The sequence below is a fragment of the Xenopus tropicalis genome, chromosome 7, assembly GCF_000004195.4.
Source record: "Xenopus tropicalis strain Nigerian chromosome 7, UCB_Xtro_10.0, whole genome shotgun sequence".
Taxonomy (NCBI): Eukaryota; Metazoa; Chordata; class Amphibia; order Anura; family Pipidae; genus Xenopus; species Xenopus tropicalis.
The window spans coordinates 111,065,751-111,088,899 of NC_030683.2; the positions used below are offsets into that span (position 1 = coordinate 111,065,751).

General features: G+C 43.8%; 2 protein-coding genes across 3 annotated transcripts in view; one reads left to right on the forward strand and one right to left on the reverse strand.

Moving 5' to 3' along the window:
- Positions 1-5,513, forward strand: part of tspan4 (tetraspanin 4) — a 42,815-nt gene extending 37,302 nt beyond the window's left edge. The window contains exons 7-8 of one of the 2 annotated variants that reach the window (XM_012966569.3): positions 2,930-3,013; positions 3,103-5,513. In XM_012966569.3, the coding sequence (XP_012822023.1) occupies positions 2,930-3,013; positions 3,103-3,171 (153 nt within the window). In that variant the 3' untranslated portion in view covers positions 3,172-5,513. 2 annotated transcript variants of the gene reach the window in all.
- Positions 5,514-22,372: 16,859 nt separating this feature from the next.
- LOC116412187 (extensin-like) lies at positions 22,373-22,892 on the reverse strand (the record flags this gene model as incomplete). Its single annotated transcript, XM_031905837.1, is given in 4 exon segments — positions 22,373-22,576; positions 22,579-22,740; positions 22,742-22,879; positions 22,881-22,892. Coding segments are annotated over 4 exon segments (516 nt in total), but the record flags the coding sequence as incomplete, so codon positions are not given.
- Between the last annotated feature and the right edge of the window lie 257 nt (positions 22,893-23,149).

The window sequence follows — 23,149 nt, forward strand, 5'->3', positions numbered from 1 at the left end:
ATCCTTTCCTGTTTCAGCAGCAGAAAATTCCTTTGTAAGCACCGAGTCCTAACCTCAACCCAACTGAATTGGAATGCCAGGATGATCCAGGCCTGACACCCAACCACTTATGTGTATGTGGGAGCAAGTCCCACCAACAGTGTTTACATCCAGTGGAAAGGATAAAGGCTGTTAAATATAGAGAGGACCAACTTCATATTAAATAGCGATGCACTGAATCCAAGATTCAGTTTGGTATTCAGTTCATTCTTTATTTTTGGTAGTTTTTTAATTATTTAGCTTCTTGTTCAACTCTCCAGTTTAGATTTTCAGCACTTATCTGGTTGCTACGGTCTAAATTACCTTAGCAACCAGGCTGTGGTTTGAATGAGAGACGTGATTATGAATAAGAGAGGGCCTGTATAGAAAGATTAGTAGTAAAAAGTAACAATATCAATAGTTTTTTGGCTGACAGGGTCAGTGACCCCCCATTTTAAAAGTTGAAAAGTATCAGAAGAGGAAGGCAAATCATTCAAAATATATCCAAAATAAAAAAAATGAAGATCAGTTGAATTAGCCCTTAACATACTAAATTTAAAGGTGAACTAGCGCTTTAATACCTTTGGTTTTGGAATGAGATATTAGACAGGCAGGTGTCCAGGTTCAACATATACTAGATGGATGTTTTTTCCCATTTTGTAGCTTTGCTCTTATTTATTCTTAATTATTTAGTCAAAAATTGCCCTAAAAGTGTTGGGGAGTCAAGTCTATTGTAATAATTGTATTCCTGCTTCAGCAGGACTAGAGACTCAGTATGGAGTCCATACTCATCCCATTGCCTTCCAGCTTCCTCACTGATCTGTTCCCTGCCATTTAGGAATAAAATAAATAAATAAGCCGGAGATTAATGTGTTTCAAAGTGCTGTGTAATATGCAGAGACCCTCCCATCTGGCTGCAGGGCATGTCTAGAGACTTTCACTTGACACTTACCCGTGTGAATGTGTTTGTACTGCCCCTAAAGGAATGGCTTTATTTGTCAGCAGCTACGAGACTGTGTAGAAGCCAATAACATGCCCGGATGGGCCAAGTGAGACCTGAGTAAATTCACTGATAGAGCAGCTGATTTGTTTTGCTTCCACAGCATTCCCCTGTTTTCACTTGCTCAGAGGCAGCCATGTTTAATTTGTGCAGCTATTTATGGCCCTGTGCAGCTGACATACATTGAGATAAATGAGCTATTCCCTCAGGCTCTCCTTACTTCTGATGCACCTTATTCCGCCCGTTTCTCCTCTTCGCTGACACTGGTAACTGACAGCTGCAAAGATAAGGCAGATCTGTGCCATCCTAAAATAACTTCTCACCCAGCAATCTAGCAACCAATCGCTGTGCTGCTAAGGCCTCAGGTGTACGTTGGTCTGAGAACAGGGATTCTGGCTGTTATTGTACTTTGGAATGCTGCCTATATGAGCTTTATGAATAAATGACACTTATTGCACTCTGCCATCCAGACTGTGCTTCTATATTCTCCAGTACCTGCCTTTGTTTGGATACTGAAAATTAGTATAATGCTGGTAAAGTGTAGAGAAAACATATACATATCCTTTCAAAATCCCAGTGAGCTGAGCCCCACTCTGTAATACTAAGGATGTTATGTATATAGTAGGATGGGTTTTCTACAGTCCAGTAACCTATAGGAAACGTTCAGTTGGTTACCTTCATTATTTTTATTCTGCTTGAGCAGTTACAACTAAAGACGGCCATACACGCTAAGATCCGCTCGCTTGGCGACGTCTTCTCCCGATATTCCCACAGGTGGGCGATATCGGGCTAATTCGGTTGTTTGGCCCTGGGGCCAAACGATCGAATTAGAATGACAGGTATAGGCGTTCGACGGTTCGGGGACTGCTGCACTGAGCCAATGCGGCTCCTGATCCAACTAAAAATCAAACCTGCTGGATCGAGATCTGGCTGATCTCAGGCCCTGGGGCCAAACGATATCTGTGGTTAGTGCCCATACATGGGCCGATAAGCTGCCGAATTGGTCTAAGGGACAGATATCGGCAGCTAGAATCGGCCCATGTATGGCCACCTTAAGGCCAATGGCTGCTTCCTTCTAATAACAAAAATTGATGGTATCATCCTGTGTTACTCGCTTGAGTATTTTAGAGTGGAGGTAATTTCTATGTGTGCAGAAGACAAGGTGTAGTTGTGACAGCCTGAGAGGGACAGTTTGTCCACCAATGTTTTCCTCTGGATGTCAGCAGCCCCGGACTGGCAGTCTCAGGATGCCGTAAGATGCCATAGACAGTCACTATTTATTGGGCTGGTGGGGGCTGTTTGGGCCCCTGTGTACTTGCAATGCCAGGGCCTATTTTGAATCCCAGTCCAGAGGTGGATGGCAGTGATGTATGTATGTATGTATTAATAAAGCGCTACTTATGTACACGCACTGTACAGTAGAACAATAAATTAATGCAACATTTACAATAATAGATAAATACAAAGTATGATAATAAATACAAATAAATACAAGGTACAGTTGCAATAAGTTAAGAATCAAAGAGACAAGAGAATGGAGTTCCCTGCCTCCAGATCAGGTCAAATGCCTGTGCCATTAGTTTTTATCTGCCGGTGTATGCCATCTTTAGGGTTACAGATATTTCAGTATCTCCTGTCTGTCCAGTATGGTTCTGTAGTGACTGTTGACTTAGGAAAAACACCTCATTGTGGGTAAAAATGGAAAATGTCACTGTGGGGCAGTAAATAAATGACCCCTTTAAAGCTGCAGGGTTTTTGCCTGTGCATCCATTGATTTGCATTATACAACTGATTGTATTAGGCCTCACATTCATGTCATTCCAAGAAAATAATGTGCTGTAGAACAAGTCTCAGAAAACCAAACTGGAAAAAACCAATCTGTTCTCTCTGACACTTGTGCTTTGCTTTCAGGCATGCTATAACAAAGTGAGGAATTGGGTTGAGAGCAACATCCGGTCCGTGGGGATATTTGGAATCTGTATCCTTGTTGTACAGGTGGGTAGAACCTCCCTGCAAATATCCATAACAAGCTGCCAGCCTGAACTGCCGGATTCACGCAGGTTTTCTTTTTGCCTCACTTACAGGTCTTTGGGCTGATCTTTTCCATGCTGATGTACTGCCAGGTTGTCAAAGCCGAAAAGTATTATGAATAATCCACAAGGGGATGACCAAGGGCAGTGCGTTGCTGCGTTGGTGCAAGTAACACGCACTAGGATTGTGCCTATATATAAACTGCAAAACTTTTAATTCCACCTCCTGGACCAGCATCTGATCAGATATCTGTACTGGAGCTGTCTCTGCCAGCCGCTGCGAAAACTATATTTTATCCTCCAGGAGCTCAAACATGGCTGCCAAATGCAGGTCTTTATAACCAAAACCTGGCTTGTATATAACTTGTCTTTCTTACTGACGAGGAGCGAACGTGTTTATTGTAAGAGATGAAGTCATTAAATGAACTTGGAACTCTTGGTGTATGCGGATACATATGGAATGCTATGCATGACAGCGCGAGTCTAAGGCAGAGGAAAAACTCAGCTTGGTCAGTGGGGACTGTCATTGACACTATGAGATTATCCCTGAGGTGCCACCGTTCCTCTTGAGGCCAAAGCCACCTAATTCCATGTCCATGGGATAAGGCAAGAAATGTTACCTGGCAATGGGCTGTGAATTTCCCAATAGAAAATCTTTGGATTTCCATTAATATTGGCTAGAGATACATTGGGTTCATAACCTGCAAAAGGACCATTAACACCAATAAATGAAAATGCCTTAAATGTCTGCATTATGTCTAGAACGCACAGGGTTTTTAAGGAAAACATTTTCTTTTTTCCGGCAGGCCATAAATTTATGTTGTTCCTTTACATGCCAATGACTGGGTGGGACTTAATTTAGACAGAGATTAAAGATGGCTGAACACAGCAACCACACTGCATAGAAAGGCAGAATGTCAACTTAAAAAAAAATAATTTTTGAACATGTACAGCACTGAGGTACATGATATACCGGCTCAAATGGATCGATTTCATTGTTGGTGTTACTGGTCCTTAGCACAAGGACATATAAGGTTAATAATTCCCTCTTTATCCTCTCCCAGCCGGGCATGTACAGAGCACAATAAATGGGCATTAGGAGTCATTTGATTTTGCATTCCTGTAAGAATATATATATTTTGAAGCTGATATTTGCAGTTATCAATACATTGGTGGTAACAGAGAGCAGTTTGGGGCATCTGGTTAACTTTGGGGTGCCACTTGTTGTCCTTTAGAATGCAAGAATCCAAAATAGTCATCAACTGTCAAGCAACAGCCTTACTTCTGAAAGTGCCACCTTTTAGGTTCATGGCAGCCAACAATACAATACCCGGCATTTGTTTGCCAGACCAAAAGCTGATGGTGGGTGCAGTAAAGGCTTTCTAGTTCTACTTGTTTAGTTATGTTGGAAGGAACCATTAGGAAGGGTGTTTTCCCAGTTCCAGGTGTATAATAATATATAACAGCTGTCCCAATGGCTGCTGGGCCACAGTGGTGTAGAAAGTCCTGCTTGATTTTTTCTCATACTTCAGATATGTAGGGCCCAAGAATGTTCCTGCAGGACCCAGTATGGCATTATTAAGAGTTCTCATTTCTGAGAGACACTGAAATGTTGCTTGGGGAGTTGTAGTTCCACATGCACTGAGAACATCATGATATCCTTGCCTTACACAGTTAACAGCACATTATGCAGATACAGTAGATGTAACCAAACCTCTTACCATAGGCTTACATCTTATGAGACTTGGGCAATGAGAGTAGAGGAACTTACTTCTGATACTGGCTTAATCAGAATAGGGGATCTGAATTAGGAGATCGGGCCAATCAGGATAGGGAAACTGAATTAGGAGATCGGGCCAATCAGGATAGGAAAACTGAATTAGGAGATCGGGCCAATCAGGATAGGGAAACTGAATTAGGAGATCGGGCCAATCAGGATAGGGAAACTGAATTAGGAGATCGGGCCAATCAGGATAGGGAAACTGAATTAGGAGATCGGGCCAATCAGGATAGGGAAACTGAATTAGGAGATCGGGCCAATCAGGATAGGGAAACTGAATTAGGAGATCGGGCCAATCAGGATAGGGAAACTGAATTAGGAGATCGGGCCAATCAGGATAGGGAAACTGAATTAGGAGATCGGCCAATCAGAATAGTGGAACGGAATTAGGAGACCAGGCCAGAATATGAGAACCATATTTTGTGAGCTTCTGCCCCTTTAGAATAAATGGGAAATATCTCGGATCCAGACAGTGTGATTCCATGTCCCATCATAGCTTTTATCGCTGTGACATTGGCAAGCCTCTGACAGTGTTGGCAACTTCTCACAAAACCAGTGTAAACGCTATTATTTTTGGAATATTGTATTTTGAATTCTCATCCAATGTAACTATTAAGATCAGCTGGCACAAGGTATGCCAATGACCACCCTCTGCTTTGTATACCAATAAAGTTTTTTTAATGCATTCGGTTCTGGTAATGTACTTTTTGAACTGCAAACCTAGTATTAAACATACATAACCTTGCACATATGTATGGGATTGTTTATCTGGAATGGTTGGGTTGAGGGTTTTTTTGGATAAGAGGTCATTCTGTCATATCGATCAGTATGCTCACTCAGCAATGCAATGACGCAATGCTCCATTATTGATAGCTGTATAGCCAGTAACCTCAGGGGAGACACATGGACTTATTTATCTTAAGTGCAAGTGCAAAAGTGCGAGGAATCTCTCTAATTATTGCCCACATTAATAAACCAATGAGGCCCACTATTTTATTTAGTCAACGTGAGTGCAAACAGCATCATTCCCCACACAACGGTACATGTGGCATCACAGTGTAAGCTATTCATTAGGTGGCTGTGTGGGTGCAACATACAAAGAGAGTCCTGGAAATAACATCTCAAGGCAGGTGATAATTCCCTTGTGCCCATACACAGGCCCTGAAATTAGTAAGGGAAGTAGAACCTCTGACACTTTGCAGAGCGATTTGACAAAATTGGGCAGCAAAATGGAAAATGAGTTTCAGTGTTGAAAAGTGCAAAGTTATGCACTTTGGTAGAAATAATATAAATGCAAGTTATACACTAAATTGCAGTGTGTTTGGGGTTTCCTTAATTGAGAAGGATCTGTGAGTTTTTGTAGATAACAAGTTGTCTAATTCCAGGCAGTGTCATTCTGTGGCTACTAAAGCAAATAAAGTGATGTCTTGTATAAAAAAGGGCACTGACTCAAGGGATGAGAACATAATTTTGCCCCTTTATAGGTCCCTGGTAAGGCCTCACCTTGAGTATGCAGTGCAGTTTTGGGCTCCAGTCCTTAAGAAGGATATTAATGAGCTGGAGAGAGTGCAGAGACTGCAACTAAACTGGTAAAGGGGATGGAAGGGTTAAGCTATGAGGTTAGACTGTCAGGGTTGGGGTTGTTTTCTCTGGAAAAGAGGTGCTTGTGAGGGGACATGATTACTCTGTACAAGTACATTAGAGGGGATTATAGGCAGATAGGGGGTGTTCTTTTTTCCCCATAAAAATGATAAGCAGCCAATAGGAACACTGAAATCTTCACAGGGTTAGACCAACTTGCACCCAATAGGAGTACAAAAACCCAGGCAGCACCCAAGGCAAGCCCCCTGTCTTCAAACTCCCTTCCCCCAAAGTAACTAGTAGGTTGGGCCATGCAGTGACAAGAGTGAAGGGGGTGGTGGTGCTCATCATAGTGCTCCCCAAAGTGACAAGATTGGGGGGGTGCCAGCAAGCAGAAGCTCTCAGGGTCCCAGTGGACCAAACACAATCCATTACAGAAAGCAGGAGAATTCAGGTGAGGTATGTGACCAGTGCCCCCCATGTACACTGATTTGCCCTAGGCATGTGCCTCTTCTGCCTCCTACTTCCAACTCTAACAGAGTTACACCAACTTGCAGCCAAAATAAGCATCAATATCTTCACAGGGTTAGACCAACTTGCAGCCAATAAGAACACTGATATCTTCTCATGATTAGACCAACTTTCAGCCAATAAGAACACTGATATCTTCTCATGATTAGACCAACTTTCAGCCAATAAGAACACTGACATATTCACAGGGTTAGACCAACTTGCAGCCAATAAAAACACTGAAATATTCAGAGGATTACACAACTTGCAGCCAATCCAGCTGCAGCTATGTAATCATGTCTCAACTTTATGAAAAAACTCATCCAGCATTTATACATCTGACTTGTGTTCAAGATTTATAGCACCATTCAACCCACTTACTTTTTATAGACTGAAAGACATAAAAGAATATATTTTGTTAGAAAAGAACACTTTCTATATTCGTATGGTTCGTATGTGTGAGTGGGAGCAGTCAGAATAGTTACCTTGCCAGAGACTAAACAGTGTGTAACAACAGCGAGACGGGTTGCTAATATCAGGATTGTTCTACTGAATGCCCCATGGCATATGGCAGCTCCCACTCATATACACAATACAAATAATCAGAGGAAAGATTTTGTGCCCACAATGTGCTTAGTTCTCATGAATTAGTGTATTTTTGGGGAAAAAAAACAAATGAAACTCTGCTTATTAAAGTATTGAGAAATGCACGAAATAAGAGCAGCATGTACCTGTTACTGTGTCCTTGCTAATATTAATTGGTGTGAGCACACAATTCACTGTTAGGCTTTTGTGTTAATTATAGATCATGCCAGATATATATATATATATATATATATATATATATATATACTGTATATATATATATCAAATACATCACAAGGCACATGAAGACAGACAAGGGAAAGACATACCAGAGGCAAAAGAATAAAGGGTAACTACATCCTCAGACAAAGTGTCAAAAGTGTCAAATCTTTAATTAACAAAAAAAAACCACAATTAATAAAAAAAGATATTGGTAGCTGCCTCCTGGTTAGGGCCCCTCCAACACAGACAAAGCTTTGGCAATTAAGGAACAAAGGAGACACTAAGTAAATAATAAGGAGCCCTAAGCTTATAGTTATTATTGTGCATTCCTGGGCGCAACTGAAGGGAGCTGCTTGTAAGTGGCTTTTTATATAATTACTGACTAGACAGACTAGGCTTGTAAGGCTCCCCTGGATTGGCTGAACGTTGACCCATTCCAAGTCCCATAAATTACAAATTTCTTCTGGGACCTCAATACTTTATTATTATTATTATTATTATTACCTGCCTAACTGCATATATGGTAGAGGGACAAATATATTGTACCCACCCTCTCTCTAGGTAAAAATGTGCCCAGTGGCACCCACTGTCTATAATATACTTAAACAAAACACAGCACTGAGCACCTTGGTCCCAATGGTTCCTTTATCGGCAGGACTGGCCCAGCAGGACGGAGCTACTAATAACTGATTGCTGTACCTGGGTGTTTGCATGAAGGGTGAGAACTGATATTAGTCACTAATCAAGCCCAGACTATAGTTAAAGGATAAGTAACTTTTAAAATATTTTTCCATTTAGGAAAGATGTGAAAGAAGTTTTTCCTAACTAGAAGAAACTAAGACGAGCCATCATTCTTTATCCTGACAGCTTCCTCGATACTAACATGGTCAGAAACTGACCAGCAGGTGACGCTGTTGTGACAAAATCTATTTATATTGATGGTACCTTATCAATTAAGGGCAGGGGTACACGGGGAGATTAGTCGCCCCACAACAAATCTTCGTTGTAGCAGGCGACTAATCTCCGCGCAGTGCCATCCCACTGGTTAGAATGTAAATCGCCGTTGGAATGGCATACGTGTCGCTGCGATGTCCTGCAGTCACCTGAAGTTTCCTCTCAAGGAGGAATCTCTCCATGTACCCCTGCCCTAAGGTGAACACACACAGAGCTACTAGTAGCAGCTACTTGTCATGGCTACTAAAACAGACAATGCTAATCATCTAATCATTTACTGATAATTGTCTCTATGAGTTTTAGCAGCGGCAATTTTGAGTATTGTCAACGGCAGGGGATTTTCTGGGGTCTAGTTGCCATGACAAGTAGCTGCCACTAAGTAGCCCCATGTGTCTTCACCCTAATATCTTGGAATTTAAAAAATGAATGTAGGTTGCAAAAGTGCATAGAATAGCACTCTCATCAATTTGACATTCACTTAATTTAAAGGTTTACTTATTCTTTAAGAAAGCAAACAAAACTTTTGAAAACCAGTGGAAAAACTTTCCTAAACAAGCAAAAGACACAGAAATACCATTAGCAGCCCCCGCACACAGATTCAGCTCTCAGTGACACTTCCATTAAAGTGATAATGGGAAATCTTGTGCTTGATAATAAAAAAAACTGTCGCTGCAGAAGAACAGAATGTTTCTAAAAGCCATTTATATATTTAGTATTTAGTGCCAGAGACTTTGTAAATTAAGTGATAATGAAGTACAGGAACATCTTACCAGAGTCTGGGCGTACCAGTCTCTAACTCTGATGCCCTCTGAAGAAGCTGGAAGTTGTGGGGGGGGGGCAACATTACAGATTATTCTCCCCTGGTAACTTTAAAGGATAAGTAAACCTTTAAAATAAGTGAATGTAAAATTGAGGAGACTGCTATTTTTAAGTACTTTTGCAATTTGCATTCATTATTTTTTTTAATATATCAAGATATTAAGGGAAATATGTACCGGTAATATGAATTAATTTTGCTACAACAGCATAACCATGATTTAGTTTTCAGGAGAAAGAAGTAGGACTGGCCTGATGTTCTTCTGGCTAGGAAAAACATGGCGAGGCAGGGGCAAATGCTGTAGCACCTTCACCAATCTTTAATCTTCTATGTACTCCCCACACTAAAGGGCTTCACTGCAGGCCCCCCTGCAGAAAAACCTTTTGAGGGGTCCCCCGCGCAACCAGTCCCTCTTCTTCTGCCCCCCTCACACCTGCCCCCCCCCCACAGGGACTGCTGTATAAATAGCTACACCACTGCCGCGGAAGGCACACTGTCTAGCTAACCCTATACCAGAGAGAATTGGGAATCGGATGTTGGAGATTACAGTTGCTCAATGGCAGGAAGCCTTAGACTGACCCTTCATCATCTCAGTAAACTATAGGCAGACTGTCAGATCTGTACAGTGCACTGAGCATACTCCCCCAGGTACCCCAGGTGCAAGCTCAGCAAAATGTTCCTTATACCTTTATATGATATGTTCCAGGGCCCCAGGTACCTTACTACACACACTCTGTTCCTGCCCCAGCATTCAACTGGACTGTAAGCGTATCCTTGGGCACCTACCTTGAATAGTGAGTTGCCGAATCCCCGCTGACCCACTCGTTTGCTTACTTGGCATAGTAGGGTATTCACAGTTGTGAACAGGGGCTTTCAAAGATAATTTTTTCTTGGTGGCCCAAGGAAGTTACTGCCAAAAGATAAAGTAGGGGTGTAACCTGAAATCCAGGGGCCCCAGTGCATTTGTCATCACAATTAGTTCCATAATCCCACCTCTCTCTCCATCAGTACCCATCAGCTTTTGTATGTGGGATGGAGCACTGGCCCCTTCCCCTGGAAAAAACTCTAATTTGTCCCCATGGAAGGTTCTTTGCTGCCAGGAGCCCTGTTGTGGTGGTGACTACTGCACCCTGTGCACAGAACTACGGTTAATAAGAACCTTTCTTACTGGACTTGTGTTTTCGGGCCACTTGTTTCTATTCATTCATTAAGTGACCTTGCAGTGACATTGAAGGTCCCGTCTTTGTGTTTGCTGACAGGAAATTGGGCAAGAGAATCCATGCAGGATGTTTCCACGCCACTGAGCTATTTAGGTAAACTGCTTAACTGGCAGCTCCATGGCAGATAAGCTGATAAATGCGATGTTATAGACGCATGGGGAAACATGCATCGTGTTGTATAAAAAACTACTGGCCAGCAATACTGTTACTTACAGAAAAATACTATTACAACTGGGTCTGTCCTCTGTGAATTCCTATAACAGGGATACACAATTACCAAATGCAGAAGGTTCCATGCTGCTCATTTCCAGTTGCCATCAAGAAATCTGGAAGAATTTTTTTTCTCAAGGTCATAAACAAAAAGATGCACTCAGTTAGTAAGGTCCCTAAACAAATGTATCTATGCCCAGTTTGGACACAAATATCAAGGGTCAAATAGGATTGAACTGATTGTTTGGCCTGTGGGTCAGTGACTGGATCCCAACAAGGAAATTGGCATCAACAGCTCAATAGGGATTGTGGGAAATAGGAATTTCAGACCTGCCTCTAGCATATATGGTCATTCCCAATCAAACAAGGGTTGTTTTAGCTCTATACATTGGCTAAAAAGCTGTAGACGCGGCATGGAGTTGGCTGCTAGTGTCACCCTATGTATAGCCCAGGCTGTGTATAGCAAATGGCCAGTGTCCTTACTGCCACTGCAGATACCTAAATACGGTGCAAAAGGCAGAGCCGGCACCATTGAGCAGCCTACTAAGCACTCCATACAAACAGCCTAAATCAGAAATCTAGCTTATGTATCTACTCATTTTCTGTAAGTGGCATCCCCAAAATGTGGGACTGGGCCTCCTGGGGGGGCAAGAACAAGGAGCAATGGGCCCAGTCAGAACATCAGGTATTATAGGATTTACCAGCCAAATGGCTAAAGTTTTTGAAAAAAAAATCACCTATTTTCCCAATTATTCTACTTATAAACCTCAGTTTTGGTCTGATTAAGAGCCAGTCTGTGGGTATTGCTCAGGAACACATTGGGCCCGATTCACTAAAGTCCGAAATAAGGAGTGCTATTTATAGCATGCGTTAAAAATCTTATCACTTCTTATTTTTCGCTCGATTCACTAAAAGGACACTTGTCATAATTAAGAAGCGATGTTCTTGACGTTATTTATCTTACGATGACATATTTTAATGAAAAAAACTATGAGATAAGCGTTATAGGGGCCGATTCACTAAAGGTCAATAACGCTTATCGCATAGTTTTTTTCATTAAAAAGCATGCGATAATTAAGTACCGATTCATCAAAGTCATTTCGCATGTGTTAATCCGCATATCGAATGCACAAAAAAAACGCATTGCGTTAATTAGCGAATAGAAATAGTACTAACGCATGATTCACAAACACATATGAAGCGTTAAATGTGCAAAATATCATGTTAATCTGTGTGAATATTAACCCTACTTGGGACAGGCGGTACTTAAAGAAAATTGCGGTTCGTGAGCTATTGGCAACACAACATGGAGTTTGCAGTCGTATTTTTTCAAGTATATGTTGGCCCTAGAGTGATGCAGCCTCCAGTTTTCAGGGAAATGGTGGTTTTCAGAAAGTAATGGTTACGTGCGTAATATATTGCGCTCTGCGTAATATATTGCGCTCTGCGTAAAATATCGCACGCTGCGTAATATCTTGTGCGCTGCGTAATATATTGCTTGAAAATATGTCATCGTAAGATAAATAACGCCAAGAACATCGCTTCTTAATTATGACAAGTGTCCTTTTAGTGAATCGAGTGAAAAATAAGAAGTGATAAGATTTTTAACGCATGCTATAAATAGCACTCCTTGGGCCTGATTCACTAAAGGGCGATAAAACGTGCACTATTTTTATTGTGCGCTAAAATTTTTACCGCGGCTTAATTTTGGCGATTTTTCGCACGATTCACTATAAGCATACTCGCGCTTTTTTACGCGCGATATTGCATGCATTATTTAACTCGCGAAAGGCTATTTCAATGCGGTATTTGCCGGTACATGCGCTAAATACGCGAATAATCGCCGCATATGAATGGTATCATATAAATAGTAGATGCTTATAAATAGTAGCCACTAGTGATGAGCAAATGTGTTCTGGTTTCTTTAGTGAAAAATTAGCAAATCTTTCGAAAGATCCACGAAACGCAAAAATGTTGTGCGGGCAAAAAAATTGTTGCTGTGACTATTATTTTTTGACACTTGTATCAATTTTTGGATGTGCGGTGAATTTTTGCGTGGCAAATTTTTTCATGCGTTTTGCCATTGGCAGATTGTTTTGAGAAACGCATGAAAAAATCCGCCGCAAAAAAAATTCGCTGCGAATCCATGCCTGGCGAAACATTTCATCACTTGTAGCCAAATAGAAATAGTTGCGCAAATGAACGCACGCCATGTTAGCCATACACGCCAATACTTGCAGAAAATTACTGTATTAAAAATGAACATTTCCCTGCAAACTGGCGGCTGCGTCACTCTAGGGGAAACACAGACTTGAATAAATAACACTGTAAGTCCATATTTTATTGCAAAAAATCATTTACTGTACTTTTGTATAATTTTTCGCCTGCCTGTAGTAGGTGTTAATTTTCGCATAGCCGAATGCGATATTTAGCGCGCAAAAGTTATAGTGAATCATGCGATCATATTCTTTTCAGCGCGGAAATTAACGCAAAACAGTAAAACTAGTGCGAGAAATACTGCATGCGAAAATGGCGATTTTTCGCACGCGATAATACTATGGTGAATCGTGCGCAAATTATTTCGCGTTTTTTAACGCGAAAATGCGTGCAATAATTTTTATCGCCCTTTAGTGAAGAGCTTGGAAGAGATTAGATCCAGGTTCAGTGGTTGCTATGAGCTCTGCTATTTTACTTGCCCTTACATCTCCTATTAGTGCAACTTATATAAATACAAGGGCTAGTGTTCCTTTAAAGAAATACTGCCCAAGACAAAGAAGAGAAGATACACATCTTGGAAGACTAACTAATTCTTCTCTGTATTAACCTAAGTGCTAGAAAATACATTTGATCACCATATCATCAATATTTGCTGTCAGAGGAGACGTTCGCTTAGCAACCAGCTGCGCTTCCTACGTTCTGTGGGATGTGAGAAAGATCAATGGCAATAGGTTACAGGGCTAACATTTTGCCGGCAGCGGGACCGGGAGCCGATCGATGGCAGTGATTTAGCAATGCAGCTCTAATCAGTAGAAGGGATTCAAGGAGGCATGTGAATAAATGCCTTTAGGCTGCCGCTGTAGGAAGGCCACAAGCTTCTATTGTTCAGGCAGCCACCTTTGCTGGAAAGCTCTTTAATAGGGAAGAGTAGGGTGCTCCCTACATTCACAAAGGGAGAGGGGGCATTTTTATAAAAAGGCAAGTGCAAGTGGAAAGCACTGAACTGGATGAAAAAATGGAGCATTCATTGATGTTATTCTGTACTTGCACCATAAATGCAGCAAACCCCATTGCACCTCTTCAGCCCGCTCTGATGCAGAACTGTATTTTGGCCTATTGCTGTCCCATACGAGAGACCTCAGCCCACCCCCTTCTCCCAGAGATTGCCAGCTGCTCCCTAGGGTGCCTCGCTCCCGCCAGTTTGCTCTCAGGTAGGAGAGGAAGGGGGAAACTCTGATCAGGACTACCATCTGCCCACAAGCCAGCCGGCCCCCGGCCACCAATACTACCCGCTCCACTGTGCTACTTACTTTGCTCTTAAAAATTAAAGATGGATGTGCAATCCACAGTGAGGCACGGGCATCTTTAGTTTTTGACAACAAAGTAAGTAGCACAACGGAGCAAGAATGGCGCTGGCTGGGGGCAGAGTGGGAGTAGGGAACAGGAGTGGCTGGCTGGTGGGCTCTTGACTTGGGTACACAATGAGCCCTGGGTACCCCAAATTAACTCTACCGCTGTCCCTCAGGCCCCCCATTCTGCTTCCTCCATAGTTATACCACTGAGAGACAAATATTAACATTTATTTATAAAGCGCCAACATATTCCGCAGCGCTGTACAATAAGTGTGTTTTATACATTGGACATACAGAGTAACATATAAAGCAATCAATAACCGATACAAGAGGTGAAGAGTAGGGATGTAGCGAACCTCAAAAAAAAAGTTCGCAAACTTACGCCAAAAGTGCGAAAGTTCGCAAACTTTGCGAACCCCATAGACTTCAATGGGAAGGCGAACTTTAAAACCTAGAAAAGCCATTTCTGCCCAGAAAACTGATTTTAAAGTTGTTTAAAGGGTGCCACGACCTGGACAGTGGCATGCAGGAGGGGGATCAAGGGCAAAAATTTCTCTGAAAAATACGTTGTTGACACAGCGTTGCGTAAAAACTCAAGCTATTCCTATGTATACGCAAAGGCAGCTGGCAGACCTAGCGGAAATATGCAGCGTTTTTTGCTATTTCACACTATTAGCACCATGGAAATGGGATTTGCTGAAAAACGCCATGTGTGGCTTGTGCGGCGTTTTTAGGCAGAGAAAAAACGCAGCGGTAAAACACCACGCGAACGCAAATTGCGAAAACATGCGCGAAAAGTTCGCGAACTTGCGAACACCCGATGTTCCCGCGAATTAGTTCGCCGGCGAACAGTTTGCTACATCTCTAGTGAAGAGGGCCCTGCCCAAAAGAGCTTAGTTCCCTTGTGTCCTTGTATATAACTCAGAGCATGACCCTATCTAACATATAGGCACCTGTATAAGGGCCCATGGGTGATTATTTGTAAATATGGCCCCGTGCTGAGGTAAATACAAGGACACAAGGGAACCCTGGAATGACTGTCAGCCTGTATCTACTAGAAATTCCCTAACAGGCTGCCCTAACAACCACAGCAGATTTGTGCCAAGCGACTGCTAATGCCGTTATTGACTGTCTGAGAGTGACACCATTTGAATACAAATGCAGGGAAAGAAAACCAAAATTGAAGCCTCTTTGCTTCCATATTGCTTGTTTTTTTGCAAGGGGGGGGGGGGGGGGAGTAAGGAGAAAAATGTGGTGAGAGAAAGAGGAAAAAGGATTTACATAAAAAAAAGCAATTTTTGTGCAAATAAAAACACTGGGTTCATAGGCACCAGATAAAATCTGCAGACACCCAAGTGCAACAAAAAGCCCTTTCTGCTACACAGAAAACATCATTTCATGTACAGGGCACAAATAACTGGCATGTCAATTAGATGAATTGCTTCCATTTTCCTATAGAGAAAACAAAATTACAGAGGAAATTGATTTCTCGAGTGTTTTTGTTTCCCAACAAAATGTTTTTCCACCCAGATAATAATTATTTAACCCCTAATATGCACTGTGCGCTTGTTTTACTGATATTCCTTAGCACGAGGCACAGCGCAAGGGAATCTGTATGGCAGCATGGCTTGGGGCATTTCTGGCACACACAGCCTGGGGCTATCTGAAATATGCATGGAACATTGAAAAGAACTTATATAAAGTGCTGTGTTATTGGCTCACTGCTCTGCAAACTGGGCTTTAATAACAGTAAAGGAAATGCATTTTGGGTTATAAATAATCAAGCCCCATACAGCATTTTGCCTTTAGGCACCAAGGGCAACTCTGAATCTGTTAAAGGAACAGTAACACCAAAAATGAAAGTGTATAAAAGTAACTAAAATATAATGTGCTGTTGCCCTGCACTGGTAAAAGTTGTGTGTTTACTTCAGAAAGGCTACTATAGTTTATATAAATAAGCTGCTATGTAGCCATGGAGGCAGCCATCCAAAGGGGAAAAGGCACAGGCACATAGCAGATAAAACACTATTGTATTCTACAGAACTTATCTGTTATCTGCTATGTAACCTGTGCCTTTTCTCCTTTTTTCCAGCTTGAATGGCTGCCCCCGTGGCTACACAGCAGCTTATTATATAAATTATAGTAGTGTTACTGTAGCAAACACACCAGTTTTACCAGTGCAGGGCAACAGTGCATTATATTTTTATTACTTTAAAGCTCTTTCATTTTTTGGTGTTACTGTTCCTTTAAAGGGCCACTATTGCCTTGAAGTTTCCAAGAGCATTGTATTTAGTACAGGGGTATAGATATACTGGCACAGCCTTATGCTGTCCTTTTGTACAAGCTATGAGAAAACACTAGGAGTTTCCCTTGCTTTGGAGAGTGCCATTTATAACTCTGTTGATCTGGCCACACCCATAAAATGTTATGCCACACCCCTTTAATGTCAGGCATGACCCCCCACTTGGGATAACATCATACAATATAAGTGGCAATAAGGCATGTGTGGCCAGTTTGCAGTCAGACAATGGATACCTAGCCAGGGCTAAGAGGCACCTTAGAGAATCTTTAGAGAAAAATACATTTGTATTCAGCTTTTCATAATTATATAACAGTAAAGTATATTGTGCCTTTAATATTTTTTGTAGAGCTTTGACTAATACATACAGTATATCTTCCTAAAATTGCCAACTGGAATCACCAGTGGAAAAGGAAGGTTGTGAGATCTGGCTTTTGGATAAGGGACTAAATTGGAAAATGTAAAGGAGATATAAACCCTCAAAACAAATGGGACACTTTTGGGATTTGTATTCCTTATTGTTTTCTAGTTTGCCTACAATTTGTGATTTATGTTATCCACTCATTTAGACTATAAGCTCTGCAGACCATATAGCAATTAATCCCTGTGTATTTTTAAATTGCTTTTTAAATAAAGTTAGGTATACATACACGTCGCAGCAGTTTTTAAACTGTTAATATAATGATTTCAGAACAACAGCACCACCTGCTGGTCCCTTTGGCTGACTGAGCTACAGTCAATGGAAAATGAATTTCCTCAGAAAAGGAAAGTCTTGAGATGTTGCTCTGTTTCCTTTTATTTTTATTTCTCAGGAAATTTCAACCTATTGTTGCTATTCAGCCAAAATGGCCAGCAGGTGGTGCTGTTATTTCAAACTAATTAGCCGTTTCAAAACTGCTAAAAGATCGAAAACAAACAAAACAGAATTATGGAAATTGCAAAACTGCTCGGAAGAGCGTTCTGAGCAATTTTACATTAGTTTGTTTTGATGGTTTAAATTTCCTTTAGAAAGGGCTCTTCACCCTAAAATGTAATGGAAATGTAATTCTTAACAACTTTCCAATATACACTAATTTAAAATGTTCAGTGTTTTGAAGTTATTAGCAAATGTACTGTCCATCTGTCTGTTAAAATTATTTGTATTGCTGGTTCTGACTTCTGAAACAATGTAGCAGTTCTCTGGCAAGTCTTCAAGTCAGCTGGCCTCTGCTGCATTGTTTCTGCCCATGTACCACCAGAACATGGCAGTATGAATATAAATAGGCAGTATATTGGAAAGTTGCTTAGAATTATATTTTCTTTCATTATGCAAAAACCTCTTTTGGGTTGAACCCCCCCTTGTCCAATATAAAACAAGGAAGTCAGCTGACATTCACAGCCAGATTATGTACAACTTATTCCATGTTTATTATGATCTCTACACAAAATCTGAATAAACATGGGATAAGTAGCACATATGCTGGCTGTGAGTATCAGCTGACTTTTTGTTCTACATGGTACATGTGACTTTTGAGCAGCAGAGTTTCCAGATAGGGCACCACATGCCTGATTAGAAATTTGGGATGTGTTCAAAAGTGTAACCCCTTGTTTAACATCAGAGTAGATTTGCCATCTTTGTGTGGTTTAAAATTCAGCGGGGGGGGGGGGGGCGGTTTATGTCAAGGGCAGCGTTGGTGGCATTGGGGACAGGATGTTTAGGGGCAGGTTTGTGACATCAGGGGGCAGGGCCATGACACAGACGTCCATGATTGGGTGACTGTAATGTCAATCGGTGCAGAGTCCTGTCGAGGTCGGTGCACTACATGCAGGGGGTACATGGGCGGTTAGTGGGACTTAAGCCGGCCATACACCTTCAAGTCTTCTTCCGACAAACAGATATCGATCATGCGTTTAAATGCAATGATCTAAAACTAACGGATGGATTTTCTAACCTGTCCAATCAACTAAACGACCGATGGCAATGGTACAAAAATTATCCGGACGCTAATTGGTTTCCCTGAAGGCTAACAAAGAAGAACTTAAAATGCTAAAATTCAAAGTCAACAACCTTCATTTATTTTATTATTTATTTCATTAAACATATAAGATAAAATGTCTTTCCTTTCTCGGCTAATATATGACCAATCCAAATCTGGAGAGCTACAGAGAAATCAAACAAGAACTAACACAGTGTAGAATAGTTTTTGTTTTTTTACAAATTATAACACCCTATTGTGTGCCTCTATAAAATTCAATGAGGTGTACTTCCCCTTAAAATATCATACAGTCATTTGAATGAGAAAAAGAATCACAAAGTTATTTCTATTATGATGTAGTGTTGGCAGGACTGCATATGATGTTTTAAAGGAAAAGTGCTCCTCCTACTGAATTCTATAAAGGTTTTTAACAAGTTTGTACTTAGTCCTTGTTTGATGTCTATAAAAAATATTTATGATTATTAAATCAAGTCAGGGACTCACCAAGCTTTTTTTTTTAAAAAAAACAGTAAGGAGGCATACGGCAGATCCAGGCAGAGCAGCGCCAGCGTTTCAGTGACCCACAGCCTGCGCAGCACCCACGCACGTCTGTCCCCGCCGGATCCTGAACTGAAATGGCCTGCAGCGATCCCAGACTTGCAGGAACCGAGATGACCCAAAGCGTCTGAAGGAGCCGGAAAGAGCCGAAGAGAATCTGTGATGAACCGAAGACTGCGGTGACGGAAGAAGCCTTTCCTTCTCCTTTAAGATATAATGGAAATAGTGTCATAATAAAAATAAACACTAATACCTGTATTAATAAAACCTCAGGCTCCCACCAATTTCTCCTCCATTCTGTTACCGGAACTACTGCTGGGTGCTGGATGTGAACCTGGGCCCCTCCCCTACAGAAGAGTGCCCAATCTTCTTTTGGCGTGAGGGTGTAAAAAACACAGATTTGCCCGCAATGAGATCCCCACGTCTCCTACGGGCCCCGGTGCAATTGCACTGACTGTACCCCCAGTAGTTATGCCACTGGGTTAATAAATATTATATGGGGGCTGCAGCAGCTGTCAGTTGTAGCTGCAGAGTTATCAGGAGAGAGAGGCAGAGACTCACTATTCTATTATAGAGACTGGGGCACCTGTTTGTGCTCTCCTTGTGGGGAGAACTCGGGGGGATGGCAAGTGGCCCCTTACCCCTCCCACGTGGGTGCCTATAAAAGGCAAAGCCCTGATTTATGGCATATGGCATATGTAAGGCATATTGTGCTACTGACCTCAGGGTGGATGCAAGATCACTTCCTGTATCCCAAGATGCAACAGCTTCTACTTAGAGAATAGTTGAAGGCCCAACAGCCAAGCAGCCTGGTCACTGCCAGAGTATGTCATGTGATGAGAGGGGACTTTATACCTAGTGGTGTATCAGTTGGTTCAGTCCGTTGGTTGGCTCTGGGATGAGAGGTAAGAGCTCACCCTTTATGAGTGATTTCTTGACAAATAACCTTCACTTTAGCGATAAAAATGGGGGTAAATAGTTGGATGCCGCCCCCCAGACTAGGGGATGTTGTTCCATTTACTGATTTTAGTAAGTTTCCCCTAAAATGGGCTTTGGAGATGCCTTTAATCTTAGTGCTTTTGTAGGGGTTTGCTAAAATGGGCCCCACAGGATGTATACCCCTAGGATAGGCCCCGGGAGGGTAATGGTTAAGGTACAATGGGTATAGCCTGGTATATCTATAGTTAATGGGGAGTATCCCCGCAGTTCGGGTTATGGCCACAGGGTGGTGCATAGGCCCATATAAGGGAAACAGCCATGTGCTGGGAGCCATCTTAAGTTGGGAGCCTCTAGAGAGAGGAGCTCCCCTGTGAGTAGATAGTAGTTTCCCTGTGTTAGGACACTCTAGGAGTGCCATGTAGGGAGTTGTAGGTAAGAATGGGCCGCATTGCCCCTCCAGGAGTGTAGAGGATTAAGATCCTACCAGCATTACATCAGCTGGAAGTTTAGGGCACACAGTGTGTAGGTAAGGGAGAGATAGTCTCCAAGAGAAAGAGGATCCTGCTAAAGAGTAGCCTGGGTGTAGTACCGGGGGTGAGTCTCTGTGGAGGGTCTGCTTGGCGAGAGTACCGGGGAGAGCCCTAAGAGAGGGTCTCTTGGCGTGTAGTACCGGAGGGACCTAGAGGAGATCATTCTGGCGTGAGTACCCTGGGTACCTTTGAGCGAGGGTCTTGTGCTTTGATGTAACCTGTGGATGTGCCCTGACTGTCTGATGATACACTCCTGGAGAGGTCTGCCCAATAAAGATCAATCTGTTCATTTGCAATCTGCTGTATTCCGTGTGTGTGTACCCAGGACCACTACAACTGGTAAGGAGTTACCCCAGGGAGGGGCAAATCAGCCTGCAGCCAGTGGATCCTATTGAGGGGTTAATACACTACATCAGTTCCCAGGGTGGGAGTTGTAGTTCTCCCATAGCAGAGCCCTGGGTGGAGGCACGCCAATTATCAGAGAAATCCCTGCTTCCCCCATAGTAAGCGGGGCTCAGGACTCCTGGAAGCGCCAACCAGATTAATTCAGCAGGTAGTGCCACATCAAATTAATAAGTGGGCTACATTTGGAGGCACTGCTGAGATTGTGAGCAGGAGCTGCTTAGTAGAAAAGGCCCTAAAGCATCTGAGGCCTAGTGGACTGTGAACCCTCCCCTCCGTCCGTACTAAATTTGGGCCACCCTGAACCGCATCCCAGCTAGGGGATCTGGCGCGAAACGGAGCTAGGCAGAGGCTCCCAGCCAGTGGAACGCAGGGGCTTTGGCGCCAAGTGCATAGGAGGACACGCGAGACTTGAGGCGTGTAGGGGGAGGTGTTGGACTGAGTACCTGGTAACCGCCCCGTGACACTGCCTGTTCCAATCGGGAGCCTGCAAAAAGTGCACCCCACCCCTCCTGAGGGGCACACCAAAACCGTAGGTGTCACTTACCCCTTAAACGCAGTTCCCTCTTTTGGGATTTAACATGCCCCCTGGGCCTTTACACCATGTTGGGGAAGCGCATCTTCAAGGTTTGGAAGTATGATGGGGGTGCACAAAATGGGAGTGTGGCCCTCTGTACCACTTCCTCACTGGGTCGGGCCTCCCCTCTACGGGTCTCATCTCTCAGGGGCCCCATCCAACCCTTATGGCCACACTGCGGACACCTCCCCGTGGCTTGGTTAAACGCCTGGTAGGCCTCGGCGCCGCACTCTCCACACAAGGGTACCATGGTAGGGTCACCCTGCGACATTGTCTTTTTAGCAAACGACCCCAGCCAAACATACCGGAATGCAGCGTCATATGCGATCCGGCTTTGTTGCTGGTTTGGTAGGGACCCAAGGCCCGCGCTACCTCTTTCACTTGGTGCAGACATGTCCAGCGTGTAATGCAGCAGCCAGGGGGTGGGTGGGTGCGTGTGTCGTTGAGGGGGTGGGTGCGTGTGTCAGTGGGGGGGTGGGTGCGTGTGTCGGTAAGGGGGTGGGTGGGTGCGTTTGTCGGGGAGGGGGTGTGTGTGTCATTGAGGGGGTGGGTGTGTTGGTGAGGGGGTGGGTGCGTGTGTCAGTGGGGGGGGTGGGTGCGTGTGTCGGTGGGTGGGTGCGTGTGTCGGTGAGTGGGTGGGTGCGTGTGTCAGTGGGGGGGTGGGTGCGTGTGTCGGTGGGTGCGTGTGTCGGTGGGTGGGTGCGTGTCTCGGTGAGGGCGTGGGTGCGTGTGTCGGTGGGTGCGTGTGTCGGTGAGGGGGTGGCTGGTTGGGTGCGTGTGTCGGTGAGGGCGTAGGTGGGTGGGTGTGTCGGTGAGAGGGTGGGTGGGGTGTGTCGGTGAGTGGGTGGGTGGGTGCGTGTGTCGGTGGGTGGGTGCGTGTGTCGGTGAGTGGGTGGGTGCGTGTCTCGGTGAGGGCGTGGGTGGGTGGGTGCGTGTGTCGGTGAGGGGGTGGGTGGGTGCGTTTGTCGGGGAGGGGGTGTGTGTGTCATTGAGGGGGTGGGTGTGTCGGTGAGGGGGTGGGTGCGTGTGTCGGTGGGTGCGTGTGACAGTGAGGGGGTGGCTGGTTGGGTGCGTGTGTCGGTGAGGGCGTAGGTGAGTGTGTCGGTGAGAGGGTGGGTGGGGTGTGACGGTGAGAGGGTGGGTGGGGTGTGTCGGTGAGGGGGTGGGTGGGTGGGGCGTGTCGGTGAGGGGGTGGGTGGGTGGGGCGTGTCGGTGAGGGGGTGGGTGGGTGGGGCGTGTCGGTGAGGGGGTGTGTGGGTGGGGTGTGTCGGTGAGGGGGTGGGTGGGGTGTGTCGGTGAGGGGGTGGGTGGGTGGGGTGTGTCGGTGAGGGGGTGAGTGCGTGTTTCGGTGAGGGGGTGGGTGTGTGTGTCGGTGAGGGGGTGGGTGTGTGTT